This window comes from Pleurodeles waltl, chromosome 1_2, assembly GCF_031143425.1.
Source record: "Pleurodeles waltl isolate 20211129_DDA chromosome 1_2, aPleWal1.hap1.20221129, whole genome shotgun sequence".
NCBI lineage: Eukaryota > Metazoa > Chordata > Amphibia > Caudata > Salamandridae > Pleurodeles > Pleurodeles waltl.
The window spans coordinates 193143054-193163616 of NC_090437.1; the positions used below are offsets into that span (position 1 = coordinate 193143054).

The following is a 20563-nucleotide window of genomic DNA, read 5'->3' on the forward strand; positions in this document are numbered from 1 at the left end:
TCATAACCAACAAAGCAGTGCTATATTGAGAAGACGCTTTCAGATATGGCAACTAGAGAAAAACAAACACCTATAATTAGCGAGATACCTAGCAGTTGCTTAATAGCATCAGAGTGGCATATGCATGACTTTAAAGAACAAGCTCCATGCATCATCACAGTGGCATGTCTGCAGCCTGAAAAGTAAAACACAATGGCTTTGCTTGATAAAGAGCTTGAATGAAGCAGCTGGATAAAAACATGACCACAGCTGGTTGGTTGGAGGGTAAGCACGCTTTTTGTGGAAGTACTCAGATTTTGACAAATCAAAGGCTACTCTGATGAACCGATATCCAGGCGGATCCACAGTCCTTCTTTGTAGTACTCCATAAAGCTCTTTTTTTGTTGGTCACATAAGGGCTGGCGACAGACATGCCATGCTGAACGAAAGCCCTCCCTCACAGTGCTAAAAACGTGCAAATGCCACTGCGCCCCTGACTCCAAACTTAGCTCCAAAACCTGGGATGCCTTATCAATAAAAAAATTATATGATTTGGAGTGAAGTATAAAAAGAGAGAAGCCAAATGTTATGTGCTCTCAAATGTTGCTTACCTTCACCAGTTCGATGGGGTCACACCATTGTTGCATCTGTCTAACCTTATCGCAGAAATTGTCAATCTTATTAATTCGATCTCTGCATGACTCAATCTGTGCCTCGTATGCCCAGAGGGCACACTGCGTTTTTTCATCAATTAATTTTTTTGCCACCTTTTCCTCTTCATCTAGCAGTAGCCGAAGTTCAGCAAATTTTCCAGTCAACCAAGTCTTGCTTGCCAAAGCATGGGCCTTAGGATATAAAAAAAGTTTGAACAAAGTTAAAACTTGCCAGAATGCATTTCTCTGCAATGAAGTACGTTTAACAGAATTTGGAGTGTTGCCATATTTTTTAAATTACTGGTTTGGGGGTATTTGGTAAGGCACTGTAGGATACTCTACAAAGCAAGAAACTAGAAAAATCAGTTCGTGGCAGGCCTGAATGCTAGATAAAAAAATAAGTAATAAAAGATAAACAATTATGGGCTATGTGCGGGTGTTTAGATAGCATACTTAGAAATCTACGTGTTCGATATTCTAAACAGAACCGAATATTGTTGTCAGCAAAGGTGCGTATCTGAGCAGGTGACAAGAAAAAAAGAAGTAATAATGGAGGATGCCCCTACGTATACATTCCCCACCAAGAGGAGTCAAGAGGCAAAGCAAATGTGGGTACATCTTGTTCACGTTTTGTTTCCTTTTTCCAGGATCACTCTGCTGCTCTCTGGACTGCCACAGGCAAGAGTGCCGAAGTTGTAATTACTGGTAATCACGATTCAGAAAAGTATATCTTCATAACTGTAGATACACTTTCTGCAAGAGTTCTCCATTATTTTTTAAAGTTTTAGCTAATGTTTGCTTATTTACTCGTAATCTGTTGCTTTATTACTTTGCGAGGAGGTGTGTGTGTGTTGGGAGGAGGGGGGATTTCGAGGGTGGAAGACTCGTTCATGCCCTGGAACCTGAGGGGGATGAGGATCGAATTTTGAAAATTTGAAGGCTAGTCTACGATCTTCCAGAAATCTGTTTGCAACACCCAGCAACCTGCCCATACTAAGCATTGTGGAAGGTGTACTTGAAAAAAAGTTGACATATACTCTAACAAGTAGATTTAGTTAATTCAACAACTGGTATAATTGACAGTTCGAAATCCTAAACCGACCACTGAACAACATAGGATATTGTAATGTCTTGCTCTTGGTGCTGCACGGTACTCCTTAGCAACAACGCCAACCAGAGGGCAGGTATAGTTCATTGTGAGAAACTGAGTTGTTAGTTGAGGTCGGTGTGAAACCTTCTCAAACAGAAGCCACAATCCCCATCAGGGTGAACCACCAAAGTCACTAGATTCACCTGTGCTTAAACCCGCTGGTAGATTTACTCAAAGCATTTAGGCTTAATTTATTGGTAATGTGCAAAGTATTTATGCAGCACACAAATTGTAATAAAGTGAACGCCTGAAAAATCCCATACCAATTTAGAAAAATAGAGTTAGTTTTAATAAATTATGTAAAATCAGAGATATGCAGTTTTAAAGGCTTTTGCAGAAATCAAGCACTATGGAGCAAAAAACACCAGCTGCAGTTATCTGGTTGCGGTAGACTGAGTCCAAGTCACAAGTTCAGGCCAACCATAATGGAGCATGGGTCGGATTCAGGATGGAGTTCAGTCTGCTGGAAAAGTACTTTGTAGCCTGGGTGTTGAGTTGTTAAATTGTTATGTCAAGCAGTGCGGGCTGGCATTAAACAGTCATCGACGAGGAGCTGCATTGCGAGGTCTGGTGTCAACATGCATCGCGTAGCTGTAGAGCCATTAAGAAATCAGCTACAGCTTGCGATGCGGGGTCTTGCCTCATCATCAAGGGAGCTGCTGGGGCTGCGAAGACTTGTGATGCGTCAGTGCAAGGGATGAGGTGAGTTGCTCTCAGCTGGCACTGGTGTCAAGCTATGCCATGCTACGTCGAGATGCGTAGAGTTGCACTGATGTCGAAGAAGCCTGTTATGTCCCTGTAGCTTGAACAGGGGCTAGCCAACTGACCCTTGGAGATTTCCTGGAGTTCTGGGCCCACACAGACAACCTGGACTCAGCAGGACAGCTCACAGCAGCAGAAGAGTCCTTAGTCATCACAGCAGGGCTTGAGTATCAGCACAGACTTCACAGCTGGTGGAGTCCTTTTTCCTGAGAGAGTCCCCAGGTCCAAAAGTGATCTGAAGTGTTGATTCTGAGGACCCATTTTTTATACATGATGCCTTCTTTGAAGGGTGGGAAGTTTCTGGAGTTAGAGGTGTCTGGAATGTCCTGCTTCCCTGCCCAGTTTCCAGTTGGTCTGGTGGGCACAACAGGCTAGTGTGAAGTCCTTTTTGTGTAAGCTGAGCCAGTGCCTAGGAAGTGCAAGTGTGGTAGATGACAGCTTCCCCCTATCAAGTCAGTGATGGTCCATCCTGTCAAAACTCAGACCAGTGCTTAATTTAAAAAAAAGTCTTGCGAGTCTACAAAGCTCTCCTGTGAAACACACAACTGCTGCAGGTAAATGTGCTAGCACAGAATACTGAGGCAGCGTCATCCTAAAGCCATTGGGCCTCTTTAATCCATTTACAGCCACTCTGTACCCCTTCAGCTCACTCTTGCAGCTTTCTGCTTTCTCTCTTTGTGACGCTTTTTCATTTTTCTCTTCCGCCAACCTTCTCACATGTGTCTTTTGCTTGCAGTAAATGCCTGATGCAGAAAAATAAGTGCCAGTCCTCAAAAATAAGTGCTGGAGCCCCCCACCAGAAACCACCAACTAAAATTAAGCACTGACCCTGACCATCCTTTGTGATACTGACTAGGAGGAATAAACAAAGGTCAATTGACAACTAAATCTAGTCATGGGACCCAGGAACAAGCTTCAAGCACCAAATAGGTAGGGCAGGAAAACACCAACTTTCTTAATGCAGCATTTAAAAAAATGTAATTTAAAATCCAACTTTACCATTAAAGAGGATTTTACATTACCTACCTCAATCATAATCATGTTTTGATAGTTCGAAATAAAAACTTAATTATCACAATACATAAGACAATTACAAATAAAATAGGCATAAAATGTACCAGATCGGCACAAATATAAAAGCAGTGAGGAAAAGTAAATATACAAATGTGTACATAACAAAGTTCATCAAGAGTCTGTCGAACAACCTGGCCTAATAGCTTTTGCCTCATTATCCATGCTGTGTGCAGAAAGGTTGACACCACCGATACCACTGTTGATAAGGTGTTACATTTGTAAATTCTGTAGGGTTCTCTTTCAAGTAGGCAATGGGATCAGCACAGAGGCACTACCCACCTACTTTTGGCTTTAGAAGATAGGGGGCCGGGCAGAAAAATAACAGATGTTCGTCTGTTTCTATAACAGTTTTACAGTAGAAAAAGTAGTGTAATCCTTGGTTCACACTCTACCCCATTGGGTTGTAAAAGTTGCTACTAGGATTGTCCCATACCTAAACTGTAAAAACACTGTTTGTGCATGGGCCAGGTGTATAAACCCTAAGAACTCCTCGGCCTTACTTGTAGATTTATGGAGTAGGAAAGCACTTGTTAAACTGCCTACAGTGATCCAGTGCTCCCTACAACTAGCAGCTTTCCCATGGATCAGTTTTTCACTATTCGTGCATCTTATGGGCAAATGGAACAGGGCTCTTCCCAAACATTTTCCAGGCCCAGATTGGTCCAGGCCTTTTTCAGAAATCCCATCCATTTTATTTTGACTGCCGATTTTGTTATGATATCTTGCTGCCCCCTCCAAAATGGGACTATTCACTAATGCTCCAGATGGGTATCCAATATAGCAAAGGTCTTAATACAGCCAACACTGCTTTTTTGTGACTGCCTAAGCCCAGGTATAAAAGTACAAGTAGTGTTTTGCTCCCTAAACCGGTGAGGGCTCTAAGGAAGTTATTTTTCTCCAGGCTCAAGAAATCTATATTGCAAATGCCCCATAATTCTGCAGCTTAAAGGGCAGTCCCCTTTACTTGGGCCTTGTAGATTTCCACAGCTGGTAGAATAGGAGTCCAATTGGCCTTTTTGTGAATTTACATATTGCCCCAGCTCTGTGCTTCAACGCAATTGTACTTTTTAAAATCTGCGGTTCCCCAGAACCCTGTATCAGCTAAGCTGATGCCTAAGTAATCAAACTTCAGCACTCTTTCCAATTGTTCATTCTCCACTTTAATAAACCCCTCTGGCCCTGCCTCTCTTAGCGTAGGCCATGTATTTGGTTTCAATTTTGAGACCGTGCTCTGCACAAAACTGGTTTAATCCATCAATCCGATTTTGCAGACCACTCCTAGTTTTAGACAACAGAAGTATGTCATCGCAAAAAAGAGAGCCAGGATTTTTAACCTGGCCAGGGTTGGGGAGTCATTAACACAGTTCAGCAAATAGCCGACACATGAATTGATATACAAAAGGAATAGTTTTGGTGCAAGACCACAGCTTTGGCGCACATCTTGGTCAACTGGAAAAGCCTCTGTCAGTTCTCTGTCTGTGCCACATTTGACTTTAGCAAAGTTCCCCTAGTGAAGAATGAAAATGTCACTTACCCAGTGTACATCTGTTCGTGGCATCAGTCGCTGAGATTCACATGGTATGCATGAGCTCGCCATCTGGTGTTGGGTCGGAGTGTTACAAGTTGTTTTTCTTCGAAGAAGTGTTTTCGAGTCACGGGACCGAGTGACTCCTCCTTCTGTGCTCATTGCGCATGGGCGTAGACTCCATCTTCGATTGTTTTCCCCGCAGAGGGTGAGGTAGGAGTTGTACTATAGTAATAGTGCCCGCGCAATGAAAAATGTAAGTATGTACCTATTAAAGGATTAAATAATATATATACAAATGTACAAAATTGAAGGTAACTTCTGAACTGCTACAGGCTTCCGGGGAGGTGGGTGGGTCCATGTGAATCTCAGCGACTGATGCCACGAACAGATGTACACTGGGTAAGTGACATTTTCAGTTCGATGGCATCTGTCGCTGTAGATACACATGGTATGCATAGACTAGTAAGCAGTTAGTTCCCCATAAGCGGTGGTTTAGCCTGTAGGAGTAGAAGTTGTCTGAAATAGAGTTCTTAATACAGCTTGACCTACTGTAGCTTGTTGTGCGGATAGCACATCTATACAGTAGTGTTTGGTGAATGTGTGAGGCGTAGACCAAGTGGCTGCCTTACATATTTCCTGCATTGGGATGTTTCCTAAAAAGGCCATTGAAGCACCCTTTTTCCTTGTTGAATGTGCCCTGGGAGTAATGGGCAGTTGTCTTTTTGCTTTAAGGTAGCAGATTTGGATGCATTTAACTATCCATCTGGCTATACCTTGTTTTGATATTGGGTTACCTGCATGAGGTTTTTGGAATGCAATAAATAGCTGCTTAGTTTTTCTGATGTTTTTTGTTCTGTCAATGTAGTACATTAATGCTCTTTTGACATCTAATGTATGTAGTGCTCTTTCAGCCACAGAATCTGGCTGTGGGAAAAAAACTGGTAGTTCTACCGTTTGATTTAGATGGAATGGTGAAATAACTTTTGGTAAAAATTTTGGATTAGGTCGTAGGACGACCTTATTTCTATGTATTTGTATAAAAGGCTCTTGTGTTGTGAACGCTTGAATTTCACTTACTCTTCTTAGAGATGTAATGGCGATGAGAAAGGCAACTTTCCAGGTTAGGAATTGTATTCCGCAAGAGTGCATGGGTTCGAAAGGTGGGCCCATGAGTCTTGTTAGAACCACGTTTAGGTTCCATGAAGGAACAGGTGGTGTTCTTGGTGGTATAATTCTTTTAAGCCCTTCTATGAATGCTTTGATAACTGGTATCCTATACAAGGAAGTTGAATAGGTAGTTTGCAGGTATGCAGATATTGCTGCAAGGTGTATTTTAATAGAAGAGAATGCTAGCTTTGCTTTTTGTAAATGGAGCAAGTAATTTACTATATGTTTTGGAGTTGCGTCTAGTGGTTGTATCTGATTATGATGGCAGTACCAAACAAATCTTTTCCACTTACTTGCGTAGCAGTGTCTAGTGGATGGCCTTCTGGCCTGCTTTATGACTTCCATACACTCTTGGCTAAGTTGTAAGTGTCCGAATTCTAGGATTTCAGGAGCCAGATTGCTAGATTCAGCGATGCTGGGTCCGGGTGTCTGATCTGTTGGTTGTGTTGCGTTAACAGATCTGGTTTGTTGGGCAGTTTGATGTGTGGTACTACAGACAGATCTAGCAGTGTTGTGTACCAGGGTTGTCTTGCCCACGTTGGTGCTATTAAAATGAGTTTGAGTTTGTTTTGACTCAATTTGTTTACTAGGTAAGGAAGGAGAGGGAGAGGAGGAAAAGCGTAAGCAAATATTCCTGACCAGTTCATCCATAGGGCATTGCCTTGGGATTGCTTGTGTGGGTATCTGGACGCGAAGCTTTGGCATTTTGCGTTCTCTTTTGTTGCAAATAAGTCTATTTGTGGTGTTCCCCAGAGTGTGAAGTAGGTGTTCAGAATCTGTGGGTGGATTTCCCATTCGTGGACTTGCTGGTGATCTCGAGAGAGATTGTCTGCCAGCTGATTCTGGATGCCCGGAATAAACTGTGCTATTAGACCAATTTGATGGTGGATTGCCCACTTCCATATTTTTTGAGCTAACAAGCTTAACTGCGTTGAATGTGTTCCTCCTTGTTTGTTTAGATAATACATCGTTGTCATGTTGTCTGTTTTGACAAGGATGTATTTGTGGGTTATGATTGGTTGGAAAGCTTTTAGTGCTTGAAAAACTGCTAATAATTCTAGATGATTTATATGCAGTTTTGTTTGATGCATGTTCCATTGTCCTCTTATGTTGTGTTGATTGAGATGTGCTCCCCACCCTGTCATGGAAGCATCTGTTGTTATTACGTACTGTGGCACTGGGTCTTGAAAAGGCCGCCCTATGTTTAAATTTATACTGTTCCACCATAGAAGCGAGAGGTAAGTTTGGCGGTCTAGCAACACCAGATCTAGAAGGTGACCCTGTGCTTGAGACCACTGTGAGGCTAGGCACTGTTGTAAGGGCCTCATGTGCAGTCTTGCGTTTGGGACAATGGCTATGCATGAGGACATCATGCCTAGGAGCTGTAGTATTGTTCTTGCTTGTATTGTTTGGTTTGGAGACATGTGTTGAATGACTCTGTTGAAATTTTGGATCCTTTGTGGAGTTGGCGTTGCTACTCCTTTTGTCGTGTCTATTATGGCTCCTAGATATTGCTGTACTTTACTTGGCAGAATGTTTGATTTTGCAAAGTTGACGGTGAACCCTAGTTTGTAGAGGGTTTGTATGACTTGATTTGTGTGGTTTGAGCATTGTGTGAGCGAACTGGTTTTGATTAGCCAGTCGTCTAGATACGGGAACACATGTATTTGCTGCCTTCTGATGTGTGCAGCGACTACTGCTAGGCATTTTGTGAATACTCTTGGAGCGGTTGTTAAACCAAATGGCAATACTTTGAATTGGTAATGTATTCCTTTGAATACAAACCTTAGATATTTCCTGTGTGATTGATGTATTGGTATATGGAAATATGCGTCTTTGAGGTCTAGGGTTGTCATGTAGTTGTGTTTTTTGAGCAATGGTAACACTTCTTGTAGTGTGACCATGTGAAAGTGGTCTGATTTGATGAATGTGTTTACTACTCTGAGGTCTCAGTGTTTCGTCCTTTTTTGGTATCAAGAAGTACAGTGAATAAACTCCTGTGTTTATTTGTGTGCTTGGTACTAATTCTATTGCATTTTTTTGCAGTAGTGCTTGAACTTCTATCTCTAGAAGCTGTGAATGGTATTTTGATAAATTTTGTGATTTTGGTGGTATGTCTGGAGGGAATTGCAGGAATTCTATGCAATAACCATGTTGGATAATTGCTAGGACCCATGTGTCTGTAGTTATTTTGTCCCATGCTTCGTAATATTGACGTATCCTCCCCCCCACTGGTGTTGTGTGGGAGGGGTGAGTGACGTGTGAGTCACTGCTTGTTGGTAGTGGTTTTGGGGCTTTGAAATCTTCCTCTATTCCTAGGGAATTGCCCCCCTCTATACTGGCCCCGAAAACCTCCCCTGTACTGTCCCTGGTAGGTGGGCGGTGCAGACTGTGAGGTGCTAGCTTGTGTGGCCTGACCCCGAAACCCTCCTCTAAAAGGTGTTTTGCGGAAGATGTTATAAGATCCTCTGCTCTGCGGGGAGTAGAGTGCGCCCATGGCCTTGGCAGTGTCAGTGTCCTTCTTGAGCTTTTCTATGGCTGTGTCGACCTCCGGACCGAACAGAAGTTTTTCGTTTACTGGCATGTTAAGCACTGCCTGCTGAATTTCTGGCTTGAATCCAGACGTTCTGAGCCATGCGTGCCTACGGATGGTAACCGACGTATTAATGGTCCTTGCGGCCGTGTCTGCTGCATCCATGGAGGAGCGTATTTGATTGTTTGAAATGTTTTGACCCTCCTCAACAACCTGTTTTGCTCTTTTTTGCAGATCTTTTGGGAGATGTTCAATGAGATGCTGCATCTCATCCCAGTGGGCTCTGTCGTATCGCGCTAGCAGCGCTTGTGAATTTGCGATGCGCCACTGGTTTGCTGCTTGGACAGCAACCCTCTTCCCGGCTGCATCGAACTTCCTGCTTTCTTTATCTGGGGGAGGTGCATCCCCAGAAGTGTGTGAATTTGCCCGTTTTCTGGCAGCCCCTACCACCACAGAATCTGGTGGCAGCTGAGAGGTGATGAATACAGGGTCCGTAGGAGGCGCCTTATACTTTTTGTCCACCCTAGGCGTCACTGCCCTACTTTTAACTGCCTCCTTGAAAATGTCCTTTGCATGGCGTAGCATGCCTGGGAGCATCGGCAGGCTTTGGTAGGAGCTGTGGGTTGAAGAGAGGGTGTTAAATAAAAAATCATCCTCTACTTGTTCCGAGTGTAGTTCCACATTATGGAATAGTGCTGCCCTAGCCACCACTTGTGAGTAGGCTGTGCTGTCTTCCGGTGGTGATGGCCTAGTTGGGTATGTGTCTGGGCTGTTATCAGACACTGGTGTGTCGTACAAGTCCCACGCATCCTGATCTTGGTCATCGTGGCTCATGGCGGTGTGAGCTGGCGAATGTGACGGGGTGTAAGTTGGCGAAGCCGGAGTTACAGGTGGAGGCGAGGGAGGAGGTGTTACCTTTTGTGCTGTTTGTTGCTGAGGAGTAAACTGAAGCGTTCTCTTTCGTTTGACAGGTGGAAGGGTACTGATCTTCCCAGTCCCCTGCTGAATAAAGATACGCTTTTGCGTGTGATCCACGTCAGTGGATTGCAGTTCTTGTTCAAATCTATGTTTCTTCATTTGTGAAGACATAGAATGCTCTTCAGTATAGGAGCCTGAAACAGGGTCTGATGTCGCTTTTTTCGGCTCCGAAAACCCTGTTGATTGTTTTTTCGGCTCCGAGGTAACCTTCCTCTTTTTCTGTGCCGAAAATTCTTGGCCTCTATGGTCTTCGGCGCCACTGTCTCGGCGTCGATCCGTGTCGACACCGAACTCTCGGTGTCGATGCTTCTGTTTAGCACTCTCTCGGTCCCGAGGAGGCTGCGTGCCGGTGTCTCGACCGAAGTCGGACGATCTCGACACTGAATGGGCCTTTTTCGGTGCCGATTGTTGGTCACCGAGAATTTGGGTGGAGCCATGGCCGGTTGGCAGTGGCGTCCCCTGGGCCTTCTTTCCTTTTTTAAGTTCTGATCTCGACGTCTTACTCACAGTTTTTGTAGAGTCTAGCTCGTCGGAGTCTGAATCCTGGATGGAAAAGGATTCCTCCTGTTCCTCTTCTGTCTCGAACTGTCGACGCTCCTTTGGCGTGGACGCCATCTGCAGTCTTCTCGCTCGACGGTCGCGCAGAGTTTTTCGGGACCGGAACGCCCGACAGGCCTCACAGGATTCTTCGCTGTGCTCGGGTGACAGGCACAGGTTACAGACCGAGTGTAGGTCCGTATAAGGATATTTGTTGTGGCATTCGGGGCAGAATCGAAACGGGGTCCGTTCCATCGGCGTTGTTCTCCACGCGGTCGGGCCGACTAGGCCCCGACGGGGTGCCGAAATCTACCCCGAAGGGTACCGAAGCGCTTCGATGTTAAACGCGTCGTCGTATGTGTCTATCTCGAACCGGATCGCAACGATACCGTCGAAAATCTTCCGTTTTCAGCTATCTTTCCGTTCCGAAACCCGGAGCGACAGGAACACGTCCGAACCCGATGGCGGAAAGAAAACAATCGAAGATGGAGTCTACGCCCATGCGCAATGAGCACAGAAGGAGGAGTCACTCGGTCCCGTGACTCGAAAACACTTCTTCGAAGAAAAACAACTTGTAACACTCCGACCCAACACCAGATGGCGAGCTCATGCATACCATGTGTATCTACAGCGACAGATGCCATCGAACTTTTAATTATGAGCAGTAGGTGAGAGGAAATCCCCATCTCCTGGAGTACTTCCTACAGTTTCCCTCTAAGTACAAGGTCAAAAGCGGCAAGAAGACCAATAAATGCCACAAAATGTTTACCCATGGCCAGGTCTGCTATCCTTCTTTTAGCAAGGAGAAATCAGAAGGCCTAGTCTTGTGCCTAAAGCCTGCTTAGACGGTCAAGAGAATATGGTTCTCCTTACACCAATCTTAGAGCCGCTCAAGGATCTGTTTGCAAAAGACCTTTTGGAAATTGTCTCTGAGGCTAATTGGGTAGTAGTTGGAGGATATGCTGGGGTTCCCCTATTTAAAAATTGGCACAATCTCAGCCCCTCTCCAAGATGAGGGAATAACCACCTCCGTCATAATTGCATTCAAAACAGCATTTTTGAAGGACCCCCAAATAGCATTATCATATTTGAAAAGATCTGCAGGGATCTTGTCGAGCCCCAGCACATTTCCTTTCATGAAAGAGGCCTAGTTGTGAGCAATTTACTCCAGGGAAAAAGTTACTGGGGGAAAGTTGGAATTCAACGGACAACTAGCATCCCTAGGGGCAGCAGCTCTCTCCATCTTGTGGGATGCAAAATACGAACATCCAAAATAGGAGACCTACTGACAGGGAAAGATTGAGGAGTCAGACGGTTTACACAATTTCTCGCCATCTATATTAACCAAAGACCAGAATTTTTTCCAGTTACTAGTTGTTGCGGCTTCCAGAAGATACTGCCAGATCCCGTTTGGCTTCCTTTAGGGTAGCCCTGCTTACCTTTATTTTGTGAATGACTCCCTTTTTATTGTTCCAGCAGCTTTGCTTGGCATCACTCTTTGGAGCAGTTGGTTTGGGTTGCCCCACAACTTTCGTAGTAAACAGATCCTTTAGTTTAAAAAATGCTGCGTTATACTCAATTAAAATAAATGCTTTGTTCCCCCAATCTGCTAACATTCTTTCCATATGAGTGGTGAGAACTGAATATAAATTCATGACTACCTTAGGTGAAGAACTCACTGCCTCTCACTTGACATTCCTCCTGTTGTTTATAACTTCTAGGTACTTCTCAAAACCACCTGCTTTAAAAACATGGGGCAATGTCATAGACTGCTTCAATTTGAGTATCAACTAATTATGGTCACTCTCTACCACAGACATATATCCCAGTTTGCTCCAGAACTTCACGTCATGTAGGATGTAGTCAATGGTGCTATAATACAATCCTCTTCTAATTGTGGGAGCCGGCTTTTTATCTGAGGGTGACCAGCCATTACAAGCATGCAACCCATGCCTCAGAGTGAGTTCCACTACTTGGAGGGCCACCCTAGAAGAATTTCTTCTTATGGGAGATCTGAGATAAGTAATCCCCCATATTGAGTCATCTATGCTAGACAGCTCTTTTGCTAGGCCCCTTGGATCGAAAGAAAGATTTCAATCTTCGGCCACCAGAGCATGGTGGGTTTCAGAGTGGGCTACCAATATTCTGTCCAGCATTTGCAGCTTGGGATTCCTGCTTATATCGGCCACTCATGATATATATGTTAAGTACCAAGAGGGACTGGGATTTTGTAGAGGAGAAATTAAGACCTTGAACATCTGGGAAACCTGTGTCATGAATGGAGATAGAATAAGATAAAGTGGACCGTCCCAGTATAAGCAACCCATCGAAGGAACGCCCAGCAGTGGACTTACAGCGCTTTAACTCAACCCTATTCAACCACCCACGTGTCATGGTCATCAGTGAATGTACCCCAAATGAGATTAAAATGTGCCCTTGACACCTGCAATGTTCCAACACAATAAAGTTGTCTGTGGGGATGGGGAGCTGGGTAACGGGGCGGTGATATCTGTAACGTCTATCCGACAGCACTCTGGTGCATTAGATGCTAACGCTTCTCTACCCACACAATGATTACCCAATGTGCCTAAACCATTCCAATAAAAAGTTAGCACTTATAAAATGTATTAAGGTAACCCAATGTTAGCCTATGAGAGAGGCAGGCCTCACAATAGTGAAAGATGAATTTAGGAGTTGTTCACTACCAAAACATGTAAAGCACAAGTCCAACTCTTTAATTATGATGCACCTTGCCCTATGGGCAGTCCAGGACCTACGGTAGGGGGTGACTTATGTGTAATAAAAAAGGATGTATTAGGCATGAAAAGAGGGTTATTTTGCCAAGTCGAACTGGCAGTTTACAACTGCTACCAGGCTGCACCGGCAAGCCTAAGACATGTTTAAGTGGCTACCTAAGTGGACGGCACCACAAGAGCACTAGCAGCATTTAATTTACCAGCCCTAGGTTTAAGGTACACAACTTTACTAGGGACTTATAAGTAAATGAAATATGCCAATCAGTTGTAAATCAATTTTACCATATTTTAGGTTCACTGTGCCATTGGATTCAAACTGGAACTCACAGATAGACTGTTTCTGAGATTGCTGTGTGTGGGGATCTCACTTTGCTTATTCTTTACATTTTCACTAGTATTCAGAACCTCATGCCAATATCGTTCCATTGCTATGGTGCTTCCCTTAGAACCCTGCAGGAATGACAGTTGCCGCTGACTGGTGAAAGGAACACTACGCATTGAAGAGCTGTGCGTGAATAAAGTTATTTACAAGAACCGAAAGTCTCAAGGAAGTCGTAATTCTAACATCATTTGGCAACAAGGAGACAGTCAAGCAGAACTCAGCCTCTATAAGAACCCAACGCATTGAAGGCAGAAAGTTAAGTGATGAAGTGCACAATGCAGTACTGGTTTAGCAATTATTGGAAAAGTCTGCTGGTTGCTCTACTAAATAGTTACCAGCATTTTAGATTTTTTTTATAAATGACCCTTGTACTGCGTTCCTTCCACTGCGAAGCATAGCCGTTCATGCACTGAGGCCTTTGGTTAGTGCATGCAATGAGTGGCCTGCGTGGCTACTGTTGAGAGCTAGGCTGAGGAGAAGTGAGGAGCACACTCAGTGGATGGCAGTTACTATTAACACTACAGAACGGCTCTTGCAGGCATTGTGCGCCGGTGTGTTGTGGTAAACTGACGATCATTCAAACAGCTGTTGGAAAAAGGAAGCTCGGCGCATGTAGTCAGTGTACGCCTGTTAGCTGAAAGTGAATAGACACACAACTTCAGTGCATGTGAAAAAGTTAATGAACTCACTGAATCTCATGAGTGAAAAGTGCAGTATTGTAGTCTGTCACAGATGCGTGCCTTGTGCTCATCGTAGTGAAGCAAGTGAGAAGAAACAGTTTTAAAGACAGCTATGCCCTGCAATGCCCATTAACCCCTTACATGCATTCAATAGCCAGGAGCCATCCGACTCCACCATGGGCATGTGTGTTTAACAGCTCCTGGCCGCCCTATCACCCACTCACAGGGGAAGTGCTGCCACGCCTCCCATGGGCCCCTTCAGCCCACCACCAGGGATGGCAGCAGAAGCACTTCCAACTCACAAATCCACCTCCCGAACCTGAGCCCCCCTACCCTCCCACCCTCCACCCCCAAGGCAATCTGATGACATTGGCATGCACTGTGCTCCAACGTCATCAAAATCCACCTGGACCTCATGGAAGCCATTTGCTCCCAGCCCGGGGAGGAAAGTCTTTCTAGCCAAAGAGGCACTGAGGGAAAGGAAAGGACTTTCCTTTTCCCCATTCTCTCTTTCGTGTACATTCCTGCTGCACAATTGCACATGGTGCCGCGATCGTACAGCAGGAATGCCCACTAGACACCAGGGATTTTGTTTTGGGAATATGCTGTTGGTGTGGGGAGCAGACCCTTCAGCAAGGGTCGCTGCTCTCCGAGGCACAAGTAGTTTGCCCATTTCTGCCCCCATGGGTGCAGATCAATATATTTTTTTAAGCTGATCTGCCCCAATGGGGACAGAAACCACTAGACACCAGGGATATTATGTTTTCCATGATTGTTGTGTTGTGGGGAGTGGCCCCTTCAGCAAGGCTCACTTCCCTTTGAGGATCAAGGGTTCGGGCTGGGGCAGATCGGCCTTTTTATTTAGGCCCATCTGCCTACAACGAGGGCAGAAACCACTAGACACCAGGGATTTATTATGCATGTAATCTTTTTGTGTTTGGGAAGCTGTCCCTTGGGCAAGGGTCGCTCCCCTTTTAGGGGAGAATATATTGGACATTTCTGCCCCTTATGGTGGAGATCAGCCATAATAATTTAGGCCCATCTGCCCCCAAGGGGGGCATGAGCCCACTAGACAGCAGGGAGTTATATAAATTATTTTTGTGTTTGGAGAGCATCCCATTGGGCAAGAGTTGTTCCCCTTTTGTGGGAAGAATATTTTGCCCATTTCTGCCCCCCAAGGGCTGACCAGTCATTATGATTTAGGCCTATCTGCTCCCAAGGGGGGGCTGAAGCCCACCAAACACCATGGATTTCTTAATTCTGTAGAGTTTTGTATTTGGGGAGCGGTCCCTTGGGCAAGAGTCACTCCCCTTTAGCAGCCAATCATTTTAGCTGTTTCTGCCCCCTTGGGGGCAGACTGGCAATTTTTTTAGGTGCATCTGCCCCCAAGGTGTGCCGAAATCCACTAGACACCAGGAAAAGTCTCTGAATGTTTGGTGGCGGGGTATGTGTGGACTGGCGCATAATCTGCATTTGTGATCATAATATTTTATTTCACCTTGGTATCCTAGCACAAAGCTTTTGATTCCTTTGCTATGACTTGCAGTTCGGGTTGTAGTAGATCTGGAATTTGCGTAGCTGCATGCATTTGGTAAGGAAAACTTTTTTGTACTATTTACTCCAAATGAGTATCCCTGCCATGCAGGAATAAGATTTCTGTAAATGGTGTAATAATAGCAGCATATTTAGCTTATGTTTTATTGCAAGTGAAGTTTTCCTTGGGTTCGTGCACAACCTGTATTGTTTTGTCCTGTGTGTAATTTTGTTTTGTTTTTCCTTTTTAGTGGGAAATTATTGATGCTTACTGTGTCTGTGCAGAGTAGGTTCTGGTGAGTCTAGCTGTCTCTAGCAAGTAAACGGTATTGTGTTTTGAGTATGAAGGTCTTTGAGATAAAGCCACACTTTGTATATTACTTATGTGATTGGTTGTTGCTGACTTACTTGTCAAGTTACTATTATTAGTAAGGATTTTGGCTAGTCACAAGATAACCAATCAGCAAGTTGTTGGTTGCTTTTTGAATCTTCCTCTGATCAACATTTTGAGACTGACTCTGCATCTAATGCAGAGGAGAAGGTGCAAGATTCAGGCAGTGAATTTTCTGTCTGAGAGGAATCATCCAATGATGAAGCCAGTTAGTGCAGATGAAGTGCCTGTCTTAGAGGAGGACACTGATGTGCCAATAGTGCAGCAAGAGGCATCTGGATTGGAGCCTGGGGCTGAATGGCTTTCCATTGGAAGAGCTGAACTCTCCAAACATGGTGCAGCCGGCGTTGCCTGCCTTTACGGGTGTTGCAGGGTGTTGAGTGAATACTGAAAACTTTTTGCCTAAAATGTCTTTCAATTGTTTACGGGTGATGTATTTTTGGGTGAGATTGTTGAGCAGACTCATTTGTATGCTGAACAGTATTTGAGTGACAACAGTACCAGTCTTAAGCCCTCCTCTGGAGCTACATGGTGGACTCTAAAAAAAATCTGGAAGAGTTGAAGAAGTTCTTAGGTTTAACTTTTTTTATGGGCTTGATAAGGAAGCCGTTGCTGTCTTCAGATTGGTCTACCAGTCCTTTGATGGCAACGGCCATATGTCCTGCAATCATGAGTCGTGATTGGTATTTGCTTCTGCTTCGAATGCTGCATTTTGTTGATAATGCTTTAGCGTTGCCACAAGATAACCCTGATTGTGATCATCCATTTAAGATTTGGCCTGTCCTTGATTACTTCGTAGATCGATTTTCAGAGTTCTGTGTTCCAGAGAAAGAAATAGCTGTTCAAGGGCCATTTGTTTTTTAGGCAGTACATTCCTAGCAAGAGGGCATGTTATGGAATTAAAATGTATATGCTGTCTGAGAGTAGTACATGATATGTCTATAATTTCCAGGTATACACTGGTAGGGATTCCACAATTGACCCCACTGGTTGTCTGTCCACTTTTGAGGTTAGTGAGAAAATTGTGTGGGAACTTGGTAGAGAACTTTTTAACAAAGGTCACCATTTGTACCTAGATAGCTTCTACACTTGTGTGCAATTGTTCAGGGAATTGTTAAAGTGGACAGAGTTGCTTGTGGCACAGTCCTCTCTAACCGAAAAGGTTTTCCAAAGGAGCCTGTTTGTAAAAAACTTGTGAGGAGAACAGTGCAGTGCTTTATGCAGTGATAAACTGCTAGTTGTGAAATTTGCAGACAGGAGGGATGTCTACATGCTGACTACCATCCATGATGAAAGTACTTCACCTGTGACTGTTTGGGGTCAGGTTGCTGAAGTGCGCAAACCTGTGTGTATTTTAGACTACAATAAGCACATGGGTGGTGTAGCTAGAGTAGATCAAAGATTGGAACCTTATACTGTGGTTTGTAAGGCTTGCTTTTGGTATAAGAAGTTGGCTATCCATCTCTTCAATTTAGCAACATTTAATGCTTTTATTGTGCTCAAGGATTGTTCTCCAGAGTCAAAGATGACTTTTGTTAAGTTTCAAGAATCTGTGATAGGCAGATTTGTTGTAGTTCAACAGGCAAGTGTTCCTAGAGTTAGAGTGGTGGAGGATGTGGCTTGATTTAAAGATCGCCACTTTGCTGATCACATTCCTCCCATGCCCAAAAAACACAATCCCTGTAAGAGATATAGACTCTGTATGGAAAGAGGCATGCAGAAGGAGAGTCGTATGCACTGTCCTGATTGTCCTTCTAAACCTGGGCTGTGTGTGCCCGCTTGGTTTAGAATGTACCACACACAAAATAATTTTTGGGAGCACCCGTGAGCGTTGCCTGTCTGTATAGTTTTATATTTTTTGTTTAGTTTCACAGTAGGCATTAGTTAGATGTATTTATGTAGAGTTGATGTATTTGCAATTTTGTATTTAATTACAATTGGTTTGTATTTTCTTTTTTGTTAAAAAAAATCTGATGGCAGTGTGCGTGGACATGCGCTTGGTTGGCGGTGTGTGTGGACTGGCTGGGGGTGTGCATGGACTGGTGCTTGGGTGGCAGTGTGCGTGGGCTGGTGCTTGGCTTGCCATGTGAGTGAGCTGGTGCTTGGCTTGCAGTGTGTGTTAGCTGGCACTTGGCTGGCCTTGTGCGAGTAGTGACTTGCTGCTGGTCACTACTCACACTGCTAGCCAAATGGCAGTCCTCACACTCCATCAGCATGTGTGATTGTTGTGTCAGGCATGTGGGCGTATGGAAGTGATGGGCCCTTGAACGGTGCTGTCTATTGATGTGAGTGTTATAATGTTCTGGGCCCGCAGCTCGAAGCGTGAATGGTTTTGTGTGTGTCACGTATGAAGGTGTGTGAATGAACTGTACAGTGGTTGGTGCCTTGACACAGCTTTACAGCTCACGAGCTGTGAATCATTGGTTCAGTTTTTTGACCTTTCAGTTATTAACAGTGCATTTCATGTTTATGAAATTTTATATATTGAACCATCACTGGCCAAATCCAACCAGTATGTGAGCGTCAAAATAAATGTGGGTAGCCACAAGACGTATTGATTGGACTTCTCCTCTAAGTTGGGAATTCAACTCACGAAAAAAAAATGCTCAGCTGGAATCAGGCGTCGAAGTACATCCCTGACATGCTTGGTGTCTTGGATGGGATCCTAATGATGAAGCATGCCACCAACTAGCATGCCACCAACTGGATTGGTGGGTGAGAAATGTTTTTAACAAAACCTAAGGGTGTTTATTCATAATTTGACTGTTTAGGAGCTCATAGAAGTAATAGACTTGGTAGCCTGCTCTCTTCTTATCTAGGGAAAATATATCGACTCTAGATATGTTGGAAAACTAGACACCAAGAGGTGTACAGAGTGAGGTGCCTCTCAAAGATCCCAAAACTTTTCTTTTTTGACCTTTCAATAAACACTTCATTTAATTTTTGTGAAATTACGTTTATATAAGTTATATACTGAACCATCCCTCTCCCTCGTGCCAAATCCAACCAGTATGTGTGTGTACTTGATGACTACATGGTTGTACAGTAATAATTGTATTTTCTGTTACTCTCTGCCTAGGTGTACATTGCTTCTACTAGACTCTTGTTGTGAATGTTATAATGTGCTGGTCCTGGGGCTAGCAGTGTGATTGGTCTTGTGTGTGTCATGTATGAAAGGAATGTTAATGGCCTGTAAAGCAGTTGGTGCCTTGTCACAGCTTTACAGTTCATGAGATGTGAGTCATTGGTACAGTTTTCTGATCTTTCACTTATTAACAGTGCATTTCATTTTTTTTTTATTTTGTATATTGAACCATCATTCAACCTTGTGAAAAATCCAACCAGTATGTGTGTGTCAAAATAATGGTGGGTAGCCACAAGACCTATTTATTGCACTTCTCCTCTCAGTTGTGAATTCAACTCAGAAAAAAAACCACTCCACTGTTATCAGGCGTCAAAGTACACCCCTTACACACTAGGTGTCTCAGGTGGGAACCTAATGATGATGCATGCCACCAACTAGCTTGGTGGGTGAGGAGTGTTTTTAACAAAACCTACAGGCATTTTTTCACAATTTGAGTGTTTATGAGATCACAGAAGTAAGAGACTTAGTAGCGTGCTTGCTTCTTGTCTAGGGAAAATCGATAAACTCTAGATATATTGGAAAACAACACGCTATGGGGAGTAGAGGGAGGTGTGTCTCTTGTGGATCAAACAAGTATTCTTACCCAAAATGCCCTGCTAATCTCAAAATGTGACTAAAATCACACATTTACCTTGCATTTCTGTGCCTTATTCTTCCAGAAAAATGAAATAAACCACAAAGTTCTGACTATCCAGTGCCCCCCCCCGCCGTCTCCCGATAAAAATGATACCACACTTGTGTGGGTGCCCAAAGCAGTGCCAACCTAAAAACGTATTAAAAAAAACCCTGAGCTTATGAACATGGTTTGGTGCCCCCTCAATCTCTACACATTTTTGGCCCTTGCCTGTCAAAGGCTTGCCCCACCCACACAAGTGAGGTATCATTTTCATCAGGACACTGAAAGGAGACAGGAAGGCTGAGTGGTAGGAAATTTGCAGCTCCTCTCAGATTCCAGAACTTTCCATCACAGAAATGTGGATAAATGTGTTTTTAGACACAGTTTGAGGTTTTCAAGTGATTCTGGGTACCAGAACCTGGTGACAGCCACACAAGTCACCCCATCCTGCATTCCCCTGGATTTCTAAAGGAATACCTTAAAGGATCTACATGACTGACCCCTTGCTGAATTGTGTCTACTTTTTCAAAACGTATAGCTTTTTGGGATCCACCATTGGTTTCACACCGATTTCTATCACTAACTGGAAGGAGGTTGAAAGCACAAAAGACAGGAAAAATGTGGTATGTCCCAGTAAAATGCCAAAAATGTGTTGAAAAATTTGTTTTTCTGATTCAAATCTGCCTGTTCCTGAAAGCT

At 44.0% G+C, this 20563-nt stretch overlaps 1 protein-coding gene across 1 annotated transcript in view; it reads right to left on the reverse strand.

The window, feature by feature from the left end:
* The window catches only part of TRIM14 (tripartite motif containing 14), a 201462-nt gene that overhangs the window by 110335 nt on the left and 70564 nt on the right, over positions 1-20563 (reverse strand). Inside the window, exon 3 of the mRNA XM_069237697.1 lies at positions 591-824. Coding sequence (XP_069093798.1) covers positions 591-824 — 234 coding nt within the window. The remainder of the gene's footprint in view (positions 1-590; positions 825-20563) is intronic.